This window comes from Bos mutus, chromosome 23, assembly GCF_027580195.1.
Source record: "Bos mutus isolate GX-2022 chromosome 23, NWIPB_WYAK_1.1, whole genome shotgun sequence".
Taxonomy (NCBI): Eukaryota; Metazoa; Chordata; class Mammalia; order Artiodactyla; family Bovidae; genus Bos; species Bos mutus.
Window position 1 is genome coordinate 29,431,246 of NC_091639.1, and position 18,436 is coordinate 29,449,681.

At 45.2% G+C, this 18,436-nt stretch overlaps 1 protein-coding gene across 1 annotated transcript in view; it reads left to right on the plus strand.

The window, feature by feature from the left end:
• Positions 1 to 904: 904 nt before the first annotated feature.
• The window catches only part of TNFRSF21 (TNF receptor superfamily member 21), a 64,157-nt gene continuing 46,625 nt past the window's right edge, over positions 905 to 18,436 (plus strand). Inside the window, 1 exon segment of the mRNA XM_070360763.1 lies at positions 905 to 1,447. Coding sequence (XP_070216864.1) covers positions 1,361 to 1,447 — 87 coding nt within the window. The 5' untranslated portion in view covers positions 905 to 1,360.

The following is an 18,436-nucleotide window of genomic DNA, read 5'->3' on the forward strand; positions in this document are numbered from 1 at the left end:
TATACCAGAAATGGTGGTGCTGCCGGGAGACTCTGCCTCCCGCCAGGGGAGACAACGAAAGGGATGGCAGGTCCTCACTCACATTCAGAAATGCAGGCGATGCCAACTATGGCCAGGAATGCTCTGGCTGCTCTTGTTTCCGATCCACCCACCTCCCACAAAGGCATTTGGAACTCAACTCAAAAATGTTTAATATGTTTTTGGAGGGAGAGTGTTTCTTATCTTTGTGATAAATTGATTCAGAGCTCTGGATCTTTTATTTAGGAAAATGCACCTGCCCACATATTTCAGGGGTTTCCAAGGCCTCTGGAAGACCATCTATGGATCCAACTTCCGTGGACTCCAGGTTTGGAATTCTTTAGTCTGGATTTCCTTAATTGCATTTATTAACCCAGAGGATTTCAAATTTTGTTCCAAAATCTCCCCAAATCACCCGGAGAAGTTAAAAAAAAAAAAAAATCCCAACGCGCCCAGACCACATTCTATTCCGATTCAAACAGAATCTCTAGGGTGGGAGCAGGCATCAAAGTTTGTTTTAAACATTGCAGGTGATTCTAAAGCGCAGCCAAGTTTGGGAACCAACTCGCTGATCTCTTTATGGCACACCGTTGGTCTAAATGCTTTTTGCTTTTTCTCTTACTCATCGAGCCAGAAACAATAGAAAGGCGTCTGTCACAGAAAATAACTTACTGAGAATCATCTTAGTAAAAAGAGGGAAATTTGGGTCAAGGGTGTGCATACCTTCGCAACGTTTTCCTTGGGTCAGAAAGCAGCTGCAAGTTCTTCAGCGAACAGCAGGGGGCATCCTGCACCTCCTTGCTTGTTCTGGACCGCCTTCTCAGTTCTGCTCGCACAAAGAGCCCGGCCTCCTTCGCGATGACATCACAAAGGGCCGATTCCCCGCCCCTTCGGCGCCACCACGTGTTTCCCCGCGCTCGGCGGCCACACGACTCAGTCCCTCGCCGGCCGGTCAGGGCAGCGGAGGACGGTGGTTGGCAGCGGCCGGAGGCTTCGCTATGGGAAGTTGTTCCTTCGTTCTCTCGCGCCCAGCCCTCCTCCCTGGTTCTCCGCAGCCGCTGTCGGAGGAGAGCACGGGGAGGTGCGGGTTGCAGCAGCGGCTGCTTCTCCCCGTCCGGACAGGCGCTCAGCTGGGCAGGTGCTAAGCGCCCCCGGAGCCTCGCTCGCCGCCTCCCTCCTGTGTCCGGCCGTCCGGCTGCCGCAGTGCACATGGGGTGTTGGAGGTAGATGGGCTCCCGGCTCGGGAGGCGGCTGTGGATGCGGCGCTGGGCAGAAGCAGCCGCCGATTCAAGCTGCCGGGGGGCCACGCGCCCCGGGCGCCCTGCGAGCCCCAGGCTCAGCCATGGGGACCTTCACGAGCAGCAGCACCGCCCTGGCCTCCTGCAGCCGCATGGCCGGAGCCACGATGATCGCGGGCTCCCTTCTCCTGGTGAGCGGTCCGGGTGGGGTAGACGGGAGCCGGGGGCGGCGGCCGCGCTGGAGCCGAGGACGCCGCGCTCGGGGAGCGGGGCGGGTCCCGGGGCCGGGGCTTCGGGGTGCTGGGTGCAGGGGGGCGCAGGTTGCGAGCGAGGGCAGGCAACAAATCCAAGGGCTTGGATCGGGTCATTTTGGGGGAGCCGCAGAGCTCAGCCCGACTCCGGAATGAAGGCGAATTGTTTTCCTTGCAGTCTGGCTGCGCCGGGAGAGGCGCTGGAGATGGCCACTCGGCTTCCTGCGCATTTCAGGGTTTCTTCACCTCCTCCGCCCCTCCGGGGCCCCCATCTCCTCGGCGCACCCCCATGGCCACCAGCCGCTACCCCCTCCGCGGGGTGTGGGGCCGGGGAGCCGAGGCTGGCGGCGGCCGCCGCTTTGTTGCAGCTGCAGTGTCATGTCGGGATGCTACTGCAGTGGGAGAGCGCGGGACCCGGGCGCGCCGGCCCCCCAGAACGCCGGGTACCTCGGCGCCTCGCCTTCGGAGCGGGCGCCTGGCCCCCTTCCCCCTTCTCTCCGCCTTGGCTGGGTGGGTCCCGGTTTCGGCACGCCCAAGAAGGAACCCTGAGACCCACTCTCAGGCGCCCCCAAAGCGCCGGCTCCCAGCCAGGCGGCCAGCGCGCTGACACTTGAGTGGGGGAAGGGGAGAGCCCACCATAAAGGAAGCTGAGTTTCCCCCCCGTTTTTCTCCATCCCTCGCTTACCTGTGGCCGGGCAGGTGCGCATGGAGGGTGGAGCAGCTTCCTTCTTCTGCACCCGGTCTGCATTCAGCTCCAGGGCGTGCCCTGTAGCTAGTTCTCTCCATCACTTATCTGGCCAAAGCCTGAAAGCACCTTCGACCCAAAACTTGTCCCCAACTTCCCCACATCCCTTCCCGGCCTTTCCATATGTTGGCGGGGGGATGGGATGAATTAGGTGGAAGAAGAAAATTGATTTGAGATCAAACCCACGAGCCACCATAAGCTTCCGTGCTTATCTTTCTGTGTCCGCCGGGTGGATGGAGATTCTTAGCTAAGAACCGAACAAAAACAAAAAAACAAGAGCCTATTTTCATGGCAGGGCCGTGTCAGGGAGAGGCAGGCTTGCTGTCTCCTTCCCGAAAAGGGCTCAATGCCCGGCCAACCAAGATCTCTTAGATCCCAGGGCACTGCAGTTGCTATGGCCTGGGAATTCATCCTACAGACACTCTGGTTCCCTGTGCGAGGCTAATTTTAAAGGGGAAGAGAGACACTAAAGAAAAGTTTGGTGCTGTTCGGATTTATAATGAGGCAGGTCCCAGACTCCCTTCAAAGACCCTTTTCTGCCCATTCTATAGCAGTGGCAAAGTCAAGATTTGTGTCCTTGACACAAGGGTGCTGGATGGTGGGCAGTAGGCTGTGAGGGTCCTTGAAAGCAGTGGGCATGGATTGGACAGTCGGTGTGGAGAGAAACCCATCTAAGTCCTGGGGAACATCGAGCCCAATATCAGTGGAGGTAGGTCCATCCTCAAGCTGCCTCCTTCTCAGTCTTAGATCTACTGCCCTACACCTATGCTCCCCTTGGAGTCCACTCCTGGATTAAGTCTTAAGTCAGTGCAATATTTCATTGACTTTACATTTCTGCATGAGATGCTTTAAGTAAGGTCATGGTGTAATTAAAGCATAGGTTGCTTTAACCTCCAGAGAAAGTTCTGAAATCATTAAGTCTGGTTGACCTAAAAAATTGTGCACTGGATTTGCAACTGAAGACTTGAGAAAGTAAGTTTGCCTGTCTTTTTTTGAAAAGTAATTTATAGTGGAGCTTAGATGCAACCTTGAGATATTAACTAAAATGAGAGTCCTTATTCTCTTGCTAATTATAATAGAAAAGTTCCACTGGAGTTCATTGAGTGGCCTGAGTTGACCCCTTTGTCCTGAAGGGAAACTGAGAGGGTGGACAGGGGTCACCAGGGTGGGGAAGCAATGTCTTTTATTTTTCCCACTCTACCAGCTACAGTCCTTAGCCCAGGCAATGATAGCATATGAAATGATGATCTCATGGTTAAGACTCCACGGTTGGGCACGGGTTCCATCCCTGGTCATGGAACTAAAATCCTAAATGCTGTACAATGTGGCCCGAAATAAAAAATGATGATTTCATGATATTGTTATAAGGATTCTTTATCCCATTGGGATTCTTGGCCCCGTGAAAATGACAGACTTCAGGTACTGCAGCTCAGGTCCACACGGCAGCATGCTCAAGGCACATGGTTTTCTGTTACTCCTCTTTCAAATATTTCTTCTTTTAGGGTGAAGATATTTGTTACTGCCATCATTTTTGATTCTTTCTTGTGATGACAGGCTAACTGAAGGAGAACTTACTGTAAGCTTTAAAAACCCTTTTTATATAATATATATACAGCATATAACATGATTATTGTATGTGACGGGTGCTTTATAGATAGTACCTATCTTAGTCCCAACATCTCTGTGAAGCCAGTGGGATGAGCTCAGTTTTCCAGTTGAGAAAATGGAGACTGCAAAAACTTCACTGGCAGTTCTGGTCACCCTGCTCCCAAGTGTTGCGGGCACTGGTACTGGGACCCAGGATCACTTGGCTCTCTCTCACAACTCACTGCCTCCCTCCTGTGCCACTCTGCAGGTTTCACAACTCCAAATTGCCTGATGAGGAAATGTAACAAGAGAGAAGACTCACTGGGGGAGAGTTGAGGCTGGTGGTTTGATTTGTTGTAGGACACTGATGAGAATTGCATGAATACTTTTGGAGGAAAGTGTTCTTGCTGCTTGCACTTGTGTTTCTGATGTGTTGAGATGTCTGCATGATATTGGAAAGTAAACCACACACTGAAAGGCAAAATATTGTGTGTTTCAGGCCAAAAATCTGGAGAGCAGATGAATGAGACCTTGAGGTTTGTGCCAGTGTTAAGAAATGCCCTAGAATAGGCTAACAACACATTCAGAGATGTCTCTTGCCCTCAAGGAGCTTTGCTTTGACTGCACAGATAGAATATTGGCAGTGGGGCAGTCAGAAGAAAAAGGAGATGCTATTGATAAAGAAAATGAGGTCTGAAATTTTAGAAACCACTAATCTGCATATATTATGAATTCCAGATAGAAGGACAGTTACTGTAAGAGCTTTCAAGTGAGTGCTCTTACAGTAAGACCTAGAAAGTCCCACATATGGGTGTTTGTCACTGTTGTTGAGACTAAATGTCTTGGTGCCATCTCCTGACCTTTGCTTGTTAAAGTTAATCATCTAGCATCCTGGCATTTGACTTCGGCTATTTGACTAGATTGGTGTGGAGTAGCTGGTTGGGGCTGAAGTCCTGAAAAGATTCTAGACTAAGTGACAAGTTCAAGGAAAACTTCAAATTAGAGCTAATGTTATATCCAAAAGATTTTCTCCTTTATATACACCTGAACTTCACAGTCCTAGAGTGTGAAAGCTGCAAGGGAAAACTTGGAGGGGAAAAACAGCGTAGATGGGGGAAGCAGATTATTTTTTCATGTTAACAAACCTACATTGAGCGCTTACTCTGAGAGGCACTGTTCTTGGTAGTGGGAACCCAGGGATGAACTAGAACTTGGATCTTGCCCTACAGGTACGAAGTATATGGTGTATAAACGTACATAGCTATCAGGAGTGCTGGTTGAGTTTCACACTTTCAGAAAGAACCCACAGATGAATGTACTATACTCAAGTCATACACAAAATGTGATGCATGTTAGCATCTTTAAACTACTTGAGGGACTTCCGTGGAGGTCCAGAGGTTGAGACTTCGCCTTCCAACGCAGGGAGTGAGGGTTTGATCCCTTGTTGGGGAGCTAAGATCCCTGATGCCTCACCACCAAAAAACCAAAACACAAAAAGAGAAGCAATATAGTAAACAAATTCACTAAATACTTAAAAAATGGTCTACATAAAAAAAAAAAAAAAACCACTTGAAGAAATTGTGGCTTTTAGTCTGAAAGTCAAAAGAAAAATTTTTGTAGTCTCAGAATAACATCTGTTAGTCTTGGTAGAGAAAATGACTCATGATCACGCAAGTCAGGTATGTTGACCTGTCCTGGAAGGCAGGGTTTCTCACATACGATGTGAATCTCCCATCCCTATTGTCAAACTGTATAGGATGGGATTGAGCTTTTTCATCCGAATTCTCAGCTGTTTCTAAAGTCATATGGCTGAATCTGCCACAAGCCCAGTACAAAGCAAATAAACAAAGCTACAGTATAAAGAAGACACACAGGCACATCAAATCAGCAAGAAAACAATTCCTTGTCATGGAATGCAGACTACCCAAAGCTGAGAAAATACCAGGAGTAGGTCAGCCTCGATCCACCAACTCGCTAAACTGCATATTTTAGTGTGGCTAAATTTGGACACAGTCTTTCCAGCTGGAGGTGATCAGCACAGTTAGTAAGGTATTTTCCAGCACCATTTGCAGCAGGCCCCTTTCTCCAAGTAGATGGAGTGAGTGGGTGTGGGTTCAAGTTGGCTTCAGCAGGTGCTCTGCATCCTGTCTATTTGTAGATCAGAATGAGGAGACATCACTTTTCAGCCTTAGGCTTGACTGTGAGGGGGAGAGGTGAAGTTTCTTTAGAGACTCTGGGGACACGTTGCAAATAGGTTTTGTGCTCATCTGGCCCTTTGTAAAGCATGTTAACTATAATTGGCTTAAGGGAACTTTATTAATTGTGTGTGTGTGTGTGAGTGTGTATGTGTGCAATGGGAAATGGTCAGAGGCATCATCCAGGGCCAGAGTGAATTGAGTGGCTTTTTGTCAACTGCAGTGCCTCTTTTCCAGGAAGCACTGACTCTGCTGGCCCTCTTCCCCCAAGCAGGCCTGGCAAAGACTTGGTGATACCAGGTCACTCGGCAACTTCCTGGAAGATTCAGGTGCTTCTCTTCAGTGACAGAAGTCTCTCATTGCCTTTGGGCTTGTGCCTGATGACCATTTGGAATGGATTCGGTTTGGAGCGTTAGGCGCAGATAATGTCTGTTGGACAGAATGAAAACTGAAGCTGCAAGAGGAGTTATCCTGGCCCCCAAGTTGAAACCCCCTTTAGCATTCGTAGGACACTGGGCGTTGTAGTTGGAGTAGCAGCTGCTGAGCTGCGATTCTTTAGGAAAGGGGCGAGATGGTGAATAAATACTGGCCTTGCCCCAGTGTTTGTATTTGTCAAATACCAGAAAGTAAACAGGCATCCTAAATTGGCTTGTGTGCTGCCACCTGGCTTCCATACCACCTTGCATGTCCAGCCTGAATCCAAGAGAGGAGAGGATCTGGGCAGAGCTTGTAAGTAGGAAGGAACTGGCTGATGTCAGCAGGTATCTGCTGAACACTCACGGGGGCTGTAGAAACACGGGGCTCACGGATGTTTAGGCTGTTGCTTCAGAGCAGTGGTGATCTCATTCTTCTTTCTCTTCTTTATGGCCACATCAAAGGGTAGATATGTGGCATCTTAGTTCCCCGACCAGGGATCGAACCTGTGCCCCCTGCATTAAGTGTGGAGGCATAACCACTGGACCACCAGGGAAGTCCCGTGATCTCACTCTCCTTGAGAGATGCTAAAGGCCACCAGGAAGAGTCCTTTTTCCTGGATTCTGGAAAAAAATCCCAGTCATCAGCACCCTGGCCGTGAAGATGACAGGTGCTTCTGTGGTGGGAAAGTTGTGCTCAAAGTGTCCTCAGGGTGTGGCGCTTGGAGCCATTTGCAAATCTGTTTTGGGAAAAGGAGCCTGAGTTGAATGGATTTAGCAGGGAGGAGAGGAGTGAGACGGGTTCTGGAATCAAATGAGCAGCAGTGGCTCTAAGAGGGCTTTGGTCCTGATAGAGGGGAGGAATATTAACGGCTTTTAAGATGAATCATTGATATTGATTTTTATCAAGCTTCTATTTATTGAGCACATACTATTGGCATTGTGTAGAATAGCTTCTACAAATGATCTCAATAGACCCTTCAAGTCCATGAGGCAGTAGCATTAGCCCCATTTTTACAGGAAATGAGGCTTAGGAGAAGCCATGGTCAAGAAATTGGCAACTGCCAGAGTGAGGGCTCGGAGAAGGCAATGGCACCCCACTCCAGTGCTCTTGCCTGGAAAATCCCATGGACGGAGGAGCCTGGTAGGCTGCAGTCCATGGGGTCGCGAAGAGTCGGACACAACTGAGCGACTTCACTTTCATTTTTCACTTTCATGCATTGCAGAAGGAAATGGCAACCCACTCCGGTGTTCTTGCCTGGAGAATCCCAGGGACGGGGGAGCCTGGTGGGCTGCCGTCTATGGGGTTGCACAGAGTCGGACACGACTGAAGTGGCTTAGCAGCAGCAGCAGAGCAAGGACTCAGATCTAAGTCAGCCTGACTTCATACACACTGCTCTTTCTGCCAAGGTGTGGGTCAGGCACAAGCAACCTTAATTTACTGGAATTTTGTTTCCTGTTAAAGGAATACTTTTACCTGAGAGTCGAACATTCTCTTTCCACTGGGTGAGTGGTTCTGCTCCATGGTGGCATTTGGAAGTTTAGCCTAAAGGGCTGATTATAGCGTAAGAGTAACCTGTGTGTGCCGATTGAAAGGGAAGGGCGTGGAGCCACTGGCAAGCATTTTCCTATGGTGTGACTCTGACTGGCATTGGTTCCACAGTTAAGATGGAAAGATTCTCTTGCAAACTGAAATGTTATAAATAGGGAAGAGATGCTGTGCTTTCCTGCTTCTGGGGTCATTTTGAAAAATATTTGCCTAGTGAGTAACAGTATGACATGAATTCTGCTTAGCAGGCTAGTTTCAACTCATCCTGAGAACTCGAGGACCTCTCAGGGTTTCCTTTGCTGACGGCCTGATTATTCATACAGGATCAGTCCACAGGTTTGCATCATCTGTTATTAGCATTTTCTTTGTTAACTTTTCATTTCAGGTCTCTTAGAAACTGGTTGAGCTCTGTGATTTGCACAGTCTCGTCTCACGTGAGCTGTTTGTATGTGGTTTATCAAACGTGGCGCTCTCTCCTAAGGGAACTTTTCAGCATGTCTTTTCATAGGTTGTAGATGCTGAGTAGACTAAAGAAAGGCAGAAGGTGAGAACAAATTTGATCATTGCTCCTGGAAGGAGGTTGGCATTCTGATGAATTATCAGATGTCATCTTAGGTATGGCCCGGTCAGTATATCCAGGATTAAAAGAGGCAAGAGGATGAGGAGGAAAAAAGGCAAATGGTGACAGCTTCCCAGAATAATCTAGTCGTTAGTCACTCCTTGCTCTTTACTTCTGCAAGTCCATGGCTCCTCTCTCTCCTTTGGTTGAAATCTTCTGTACCTGGTCCAGAAATACTGGATTAGATGAGGATTGGGTTTGCTTCTCCATACAGCATGCTCAAGGCCATTATTGTTATTATTCCTTTTCAGCTCCTTATAGACGACAGGCAACGCACTATTCATCTTTGTTTTTCTAGCTCAATGCCCTGACACACAATATTTAAGCAATAAATGATTGTTGAATGAATTCCAGAAGGATTTTGCTCTAAACTAACAGTTCATTCATTCTGGACAAGTTAGAGTGTAGTGGGAGCTTGAACTGAGTCTCAGGACTTTGAGCTGTATCTCAAGGGTGTTTGACTTACTAACAAAGAACATTTTATTTTTTACTTTTTTTTTTTTTTTGGTCTCATCTGGGATCAAACCCATGCCCCCTGCAGTGGAAACATGGAGTCTTAACTGCTGGAGCACCAGGGAAATCCCATGATTTCCTTGTTCTTAAGTTGAGTCTCTGATGGTCTGACTGCTTTGAAGTGGTGGGTGGGGAAGGAGCGGATAAGATTGGGTCACCCAAAGTTTGGGTGTGAATTTGAGGCGCTGTGGTTCACGTCAGTGCAGCCTTCCTGCCTGCCGGTTTCTATGCCGACGTCTCCTCTGGTTGCCAGTGTGTTGCGTCACCTTACTGTCGTTGGACCCGTGGTGGTGGTTCTCATTGTTTTCCTGCTGCAAGCAAACAGCACTGACAGAGTTGTCTCTGTACAAACCAGTTGCTCTTTTGTCTTTTGGGTTGTTCCCAAAAGTGAGGTCCTTTTGATGTGTGTTCTCCAGAGTGGAATTGCTGGGTCACAGGAAATGAATGAACCATTTTCTGGCTCTTGCTGCATGTTGCCAGATTGTCTTTAGAAAGACCGATTTCATTTAGATTGTCACCAGCAACCTATAAATGTACCTACTACCCCACAAGCTGGCCAACATTGAAGTTTATCATTTTAATTTACTTATGCTGCTTTAATAGAGAGATGTAAAGGTCCTTGGTTGTGCAAATTTACATTTCAATAGTTGCAAGGGATATTATCAATTTATCCATCAGGAAACTCGGTAGTAAAGAATCCACCTGCAATGCAGGAGACGTGGGTTCGATTCCTGGGTTGGGAACATCCTCTGGAGAAGGAAATGGCAACCCACTCCAGTGTTCTTGCCTGGGAATCCATGGACAGAGGAGCCTGGCGGGCTACAGGCCATGGGGTCACAAAAGAGTCGGACACAACTTAGCAACTACACAATTTATCCTTATAATTAGTATTCTGTCTCCACTGTTGAGTGCAATTTTTGTTAACCTGCTTTGTGTTAATTTTTTACGTTTTCAGTTATAAGCTTTTATTAGCTGTATGCTGCTAAGTCGCTTCAGTCGTGTCCGACTCTGTGCGACCCCAGAGACGGCAGTCTACCAGGCTCCTCTGTCCATGGGATTCTCTAGGCAAGAACACTGGAGTGCGTTGCCATTTCCTTCTCCAATGCATGAAAGTGAAAAGTGAAAGTGAAGTCGCTCAGTCATGTCTGACCCTCAGCGACCCCATGGACTGCAGCCTTCCAGGCTCCTCCGTCCATGGGATTTTCCAGGCAAGAGTACTGGAGTGGGGTGCCATTGCCTTAGTTCCCCTACCAAAGATCAAACCCATGCCCACTGCAGTGGGAGCCCAGAACCTTAACCACTTGACTGCCAAAGAAGTCCAACTTTGAATTTTATATTTGATCTTAGTAATGCTGGATTTGTTGACATTTCTGGACTTTAGCATGTTGCTGGTGAGAACTACATCAGTGTGTTGTGCAGGATGTTCATACTCCTGATGTGAGTAAAGGATTTCATGGTCACATAAGTTTGGGAAGCTTTGGGAAGCTAAGTCACCATTTTCTGCAGCCCTACTGGGTTGGGCTGGGCCTCTTGCAGCCTTCATGAGGCTGCCATGAGCTGTGCCTCTCCAAGAGAAGACTCCAGTGAGGATCATTTCCTAAACTTCTAGGCCAGGGGTTGGTAAACTTTATCTGTAAAGAGCTAGATAGTATTTCTGACCATGTGGACCCTACGATCTCTGTGGACACCACTCAGATCTGCCTCTGTGCTTTGAAAGCAGACCTAGGCAATGCCCAGAAGAGGGGTGTGGCTGGGTTCCAAGTCAACTTGATTTGTGGACACCGAAATTTGAATTTCAAATCATTTTCATGTACCATAAAATTTTATGCTTCTTTTGATTTTTTTTAACCCAACTATTAAAAATGGGAAAACTAACCTTAAGCTTGTGGGTTATGAAAAAGCAGGGAGCTGGCTGGGATTTATTCACCAGTGTTTTAGACCCTAGAATGATCAACATCTTGTGGGACAAGATCAGAAAAATTCCTTCTGGAAAATATTTCCCTAACTTTCCCTCCATTCATCTACAGTGTACCAACAAATAACGAATCCTTTCTCCTCCTGCGTTTGCTCATCTGCTCAGTACTGTGTATTCTAAATCTGTCTGGAAATGCCAGTTGGTTCTTGCTTCTCTTTTACCTCCTTGCCATGCAGTCTGTATTTTTGGTTTTGTGGCGGGCTCCAAGCCTAGTAGGGTATGTTTTAGGATTACAGTTTTTTAAAAATCTGGAGTCTTTGACACACTTATCAGGAATTGGTTATTGGCATATTGTTGTTTTTTTTTTTCAAATAAAAGAAGGCTACACCTTTATTTAACTAGTGTAAAAAACAGGGATTATTGTTATTTTTATTGAATTAAAGATTCTTCAAATTCTATAGTGCTTTGCAAATTTCGGAAGTTTCATACATATTTCTTTTTTGAAATTATTTTTTATTTTTGTACTGGCTCTTCCTTGAGGCACTCGGACTTTTCTAGTTGCATTGCCTGGATTTCTCTTGTTGTGGCATGCAGGCCTATTTGCTCCAAGGCGTGTGGGATCTTATAGTTCCCTGACCAGGGATCGAACTCAAGTCCCCTGTGTTGAAAGGAAGATTCTTAACCACTAGGCCACTCAACCCAGGAAGTCCCTTATATATATGATTTCATATAATTCCATAATAACCTTTTGGCCCCCCTTCCCCATATCATTTCTCCCCTTTTCCTCTTTACACTGGTAACCACTAGTTTCTTCTCTATTGGATATGTGTATTTTAATTGGAGTGTTTTGAAAAGTTGTCTAAGCCCAAGGGACTGAAGCTAAACTAGAGCACAATGATAAATAGAAGGAGTGATGATTAAAATAGCATTTGTGAAGAACTACCTTGTATCATGACTGTTTCACCTGCTCTTATCTGTAGTAACAATTGTGAAAATAATCCTATGGTTGTGATCTTATGTATTATTTTTATTGTATTATAAAAATTATTTTTAGTTTATTATTTAATTATATTATTTTTATTATCATCTCCATTTACTAATGAAGAAATGGAGACACAGGTTAAACTGCTTTCCCCCTCCCCCGCACCCCGATCAGGATCTGGTAGAGCGGGCTTGCTCAGATGCTTCAGCCTAAATTAGGTTTTGTTTATACAGGCTAGAGTCGCTGCCTTGGCTGGTGGTGGCAGTTTTAATGAGGATTCTGTAAATTCTTCACCTTCACCACTGTCTTATTTATAACTTGGCTTCTCCATGTAGGTGGGGTCTTAGCCTATAGGACTAGCTGTTGTGATGGATGACGGGGTGGGGTTCCCTGGTGACTCAGATGGCAAAGTATCTGCCTGCGGTGCCGGAAACCCGAGTTTGATCCCTGGGTCAGGAAGATGCCCTGGAGAAGGGAATGGCAACCCACTCCAGCATTCTTGTTGGGAGAATTTCATGGACAGAGGACCCTGGTGGGCCACAGTCCATGGGGTCACAAAGAGTCAGACACGACTGAGCAACTAACGTGACACACTAACATTGTGATGGGTGGCGGGCGATGTGTTTCTGTGGTCCAGGCCCCTGAAGGCTGAGTACACACACTCTCCTGCATTGTAGGTTCCAAGGAAGACAGCATCTGGGTTGGTTCTGTCTTGCTTTTTTTTCCCCTTTCCCCTCCATCTCCTCTGAGCTTGCCTCCTTCCGGTCCTGTCGTCAGCACATCCTAGCCTCAGCATTCTCTGGATTCGCCAGCTTGAACGGCAGTCCCTGCTTTTGCCTTAGCAACAGAAGGCTTTTTTAAATCAGAGAGGATAGCAGACAGTGCCAGAGTCGGCCAGATTTATATAACGTAACTGGTAACAGGTCTCTGTGCTTTGCAGAAGCTTTTTGCTTGGCACCTTTCTCTTGGTACATTCTTTTTCTCCCTTCAAATCTCTAGAATTCCAAGCAGCCAGTGTCTTAGGATTACAAATTTAATGTGATGTGGAAAATAAAATGGTCAGAACTTCTGAAAGTATCTCTACTCTGCCTGGCTTTTTGCCATATGAGCATCTGTTCGTATGTTTTATTTTTCTAAAGATGTTTTTGATGTGGACCATTTTTAAAGTCTTTATTGAATTTGTTACAATATTGCTTCTGTTTTACATTTGGGTTTTTTGACCGAGAGGCATGTGGAATTTTGGCCCCCCCGACCAGAGATCGAATGTGTAACCCCTGCATTGGAAGGTGATGTCTTAACCACTGAACCACCAGGGAAGTCCCTGTTGTTTTTAGAGTTACCATCTCAGGAATAACTTGTTTCCCTTAGTTATCATATCCAAGGAAGCTGAGATTCCTTTTGACATATTAGTTTTGGGCAGTATTAACAATTTTTCTATAGTAAGCTCACAAGCAGTCTTCCTGCTGATCCATTATGAATAGACAAAAGTTTATCACTGCCTTGAGTTTGCTCATTTTCTATGAAAAGTGATTGAGATTTGATAGGGAGCAAGAATGACAAACACATTTACTAATAAACTGCACAGGCTCTTTGCCTCATTTGTTAGAAGGATGAGGTCATGGGATAAGAATTGTTAAAGACAAGTAAGCGTCAGGACCTTCCTGGCAGTCCAGTGGTTAAGACTTCCAAAGCAGGGGGGTGTGGGTTCAATCCCTGGTCGAGGAGCTAAGGTCTCACATACCTGGCAGCCAAAAAACCAAAACAGAAAAGAGAAGTAGTATTGTCACAAATTCAGTGAAGACTTTAAAAATGGCCCACATCAAAAAAAAAAAAAAAAGAAAGAAAGAAAAAGGAAAACAAACAAAAATAAGCGTCAACATCCTGACATATATTAGCACATCCGGTGTCTCTTGGGCCCATCCCTGTGTCCTAGAGTAAGTGATATAACAGGACAGGTGTGATGCAAGTCATCAAGGTGAGCGTGGAGACCTTCCCTCCTTGAAAAGTGCTTTGTGTCCTGGGTTTTCCCTTTTAATCAGTTCGCAAGTGTTTGTCGTGCTTCTGTATCCTGTGCAGTTTGGGATGGTACACTGATTTTTGTCCATCTATCGTTGTTGTTGAAATAAGTGTCCTCTAAGTAAATGAAAATTTTCGAATAGCTAAACTTGAAATCAGGATGGGACATAGGTGACTTCTGGAGAATTAATCTTGTTATACTGCTTATCATTCTAATCACCAAGTTACTCTAATCTTTTTATGAAATGAGAGCTACATTTTCTTGTCATCTTAAGCACCACACAGAGCATAATTCTTATAAGCCAGTTACGGTTCTGTGAAAACGGAATGATATCCTCAGGGGCTTTAGAGGTGAAACTGTAATATTTACCCTTACACCGAAGGGTGCCAGCCTGTTTGAGATATGGTGGCTACATGGTGGAGGCATCTTGGCTTTCTGTCACTTGCTTTTATACCTGCGTTCATCCCCAGCAACCTCCTCCACTCCCACCCTTTACTTTGCTGCTTCTAATTAATTATGGTCTACAAATCCACTCATTCATTTAGCCAACACACCCTGGTCAGGTATACCATGCATTGAGTACTGTCCTCAAGGGCTTGGAGAACATCAGCATATAATATAGATTCTATTCTTATCCTCATGGAGCCTGTGGTCCAGAGGGGAAGACACACTACACAGATAAATGTATAACTACAGAATGATGGTTGTCATATAGGAAACAAAGGAATAGGGAATAGATAAACAACAGAGCCTTACTATATAGCATAGGGAACTATATTCAGTGTCCTGCAATAAACCATACTGGAAAAGAATATGGAAAAGAATGTGTATATATGTATAACTGAGTCACTTTGCTGGACAGCAGAAATTAACACAACGTTGTATTGATAAATCAACTATACTTCCGTAAAATAAATTTTAAAAACAAAACATTTATTAACCTAAGGAAAGGGCGTAAGGGGTGAATGGGAGACATGTTTTAAGTGGGGAAGGGGACAGCAGGGTTGGGATTTTGGAGGAAGTCCTAACTCTGGTAAAGATTTTGCATCCACCCTAAGTCATGTGAGGGGCCACTGAGAGTTTTAAACAAGGGTTGGAAGGATCAGATTTGGCATGTGAGTTGGAATGAGTGCTCAAGAAAGGAAGCCATGAACTCCATCCTCTGCTAGACTCTCCAAGGAGGTATGAGTGTTCCAGTGAGGGAGCTCCTGGTCCCTGCATTTTTGACATTTCTTTTGATTGCTCAGTATAGGGATTGGCAGGCTTTTTGTTTTTTTCCTTTGAAGAGGCAGATAAGTTTGCAGCCATGTGGTCTCTTGCAGTTATCCATCTCTGCCGTTATAGCATGAAAACAGCCATGGACAATACCTAAATGAATGCCTATTGTTGTTGTTTAATTACTAAGTCGTGTCCAACTCTTTTGCGACCCCATGGACTGTAGCCCACCAGGCTCCTCTGTCCATGAGATTTCCCAGGCAAGAATACTGGAGTGGGTTTCCATTTGCTTCTCCAGAGGATCTTCCTGACCCAGGAATTGAACCCCATGCAGGGATCTCCTGCAAGGCAGGTGGATTCTTTACCACTATACCACCAGGGAAGCCCAAATAAATGCCTAGGTTCCCACAAGACTTATTTACACGAACAGGTGGCATGTGGGATGTAGTTTGCTGACCCTTGGCTCAGAGGATGCTTTGTTTATCATTTCCATGGTCTTCATCATTGAGGTGGTTGAGCAAGGGAGGAAATGCAATCTACGTGGTTGTCCCTGGCCTCGAGCTGCTTACAGTCATTATGGGAAGATAAGTATATACACTTTGGAAGTCATCAACTAACATTACAAGGCAATATGTAATTAGGCACCAACATGATGAACAAAGAAACAGGAAATGTGATGAGTTTGCTCACTGGCTTGGAATGAGTGTCTAGGAATGGTTGTAAAGGCTTCGTGGAGAAGGTGGAACTTTGACAATCACAGACACCTTGAAGTTGAATACACCTTAAATTGAATACAACCTCGTCCAACCTGCTAATTTTACAAGCATGTGAACCCAGGCGGAATTGATCTTAAGGCAGAATCTGGACAAGATTCTCTACATCTTGGCCCAGGTAGTCTTTCTCTTTCAGGTCTGGTCCTCCCACAGTCTGAAAATACCTATCTAGTAAATTCGTAGTAGTAAAGAAGAGAAGGACCGAGAGGTTCCAAATTATGGGTTATATGGTGGCTTCTTTGGTCCTTGAAGAAAGGGGTTCTTAAAAGGCTGAGAATAGCATGATTGTACCTATTATTTGCAATGAGAAGGAAAGAAAAGAGAAACTAGTGTGGAGTGGGAAGGGAAGGAGGTGAATATGGATTATAGAAAGATGCATGGGTACCTGACATATGGACAAGGAAGCAATCTACCTGTCCTCAGTAAGAAGAATCTCTAAATTCTTTACATGTGCACGTTCAAAGGCATATCCGTGCTGTTAGAGTACTTGACTGCTATAAAGAAGGAAGTAGTCTGTGTGCTCTGATGTGGAAAGATTTCAGTGATGCAGTATTAGAAGATGAACAAAAGCAAGTCATAGAATAGTGTGTATATATAGCCTTTCCCCTTTATATATGTAAACCAAACCCAAACCTGAGGTAGCCAACTTGGCCAAGTGGAAGCATGTATGTGTATTTTATGTGTAAATGCCCAGAAAATGGTCTGGAAAGATGCACACCATAATCAAGAGAGTGTTTCTCTGGGGGTGGGTGGCTTTGAGCAGAGACTTAAACATTTCACTCTATTCCATAATTATTAGAGTGGTTACAAGGAATAGTTAGGGAATGTGGGTTTGACATGTACACACTGCCATATTTAAAATTGATAGCCATTAAGGACCTACTGTACAGGGAACTCTGCTCAATGTTATGTAACAACCTAAATGGGAAAATAATTTGAAAAAGAATAGATAACATATATAAGTATAACTGAATCACTTTGCTGTACACCTGGAACTAACTCAACATTGTTAATCAAATATGTGCCAATATAAAATAAAAAGTTAAAAAAGAATTTGTATTTTTGTTATAAATAATGATTTTAAAAGAGCAACATTAAAGCAATAAGGGAACTTCCCTGGTGGTCCAGTGATTAAGCTTCACGCTCCCAGTTCAACGTTAGGGTTCTCCTGGTTGGGGAACTAAGATCCCACAGGCTACACGACACAGCCAAAAAAAAAAAAACAGTAGAAAGTGCCAGGTTGGGTGAGGGTTGGAGCGAAGGATCTGACAGTTGAACTGGGTTGTCTCCAAAGTGGGTCTCGGAATCTCAGGTGATTAGAGCCCAAGGGGGCCCGTCTTGTTTCAGGAAGTCCAAAACTTAGTTGGGGATCAGAATCATTGGGAAAGCTTAAAAACCAAATCAGACAAAAACAGATTCTTGGCCTCATTGCAGATCCACCTGATCTCAGGTGATGGGCTGGGGATGTGGATTTTCAAAAAGCTTCTCAAGGTAATGTTGATGTTGCAGTTGAGGCCCCAGGCTTGCTTTGAAGCTCTGATTTAATTCCCCTGCCTCTGTATCAAGGAGAGATGGAAGAATCTCGATCAAAGAGAACCAGCCTCAGGTTTTCTGGCTCCTGTTCTCCTCAGCTTTTTTCATTGACTGTGTCTCTTGATTTAGATGTCTTCCCTAACATCAGCTTTTAGGCATCATCTCAGCTTGTTTTTACATTTTATAGGGAATTTTCTTAAATGTTGTTTTTGAACTTTAACTGCCCTCCTTCCCATGCTTTGTTCTTAGGCGCTTAGGTGGCTGCAGGTCCATGCTCCATTGAGCCTGGCCTCAACAGATAGGAGCATCTGAAAGTATTAACTCTGTTGTTTAAAGCTCATTCAGAACACCAAGGGCCTGCCTCTGGTTTACAAAATAAAAAGAAAAGGTCATTTAGCTTTGTAAAGACAAAACCTTTGGAAAAAAAATCACACTTTGTCTATTGGTTAACGCCAACTGGGTCACCTGTAGTAGCAGCTTGAATATTTGTCATCCTGCCATCTCAGCTGATTTGTCCAGCTATCAATAAATGGCTACCCATTAGTTGGGTTGTAGCAGGAAGACACTATTCGGCAAGTTACTTTCCTTTTGCATTAAGATTTTAATGTGTAGCATTTTTAATATGAGTCCCAAAGTGCTTTCATGTTCATATTCTCCATTGATTTTATAATCAGTTTGCAGCTTCACTTTACAGATGGAAAAAAAGAAAGCTGAGGCAAAAGTCAGGCAACAAAACCAAAACTTTGCAGCCAGAAGATTAGACCCCCTGTGGAATTGTAGTCTGTTTTTTTTTCTCTCTTATGATGTAGCTGTTAAAAGGGCACAGTACTGGGGACTTCCCTGGTGGTTCAGTGGTTAAGAATCCACCTTCCA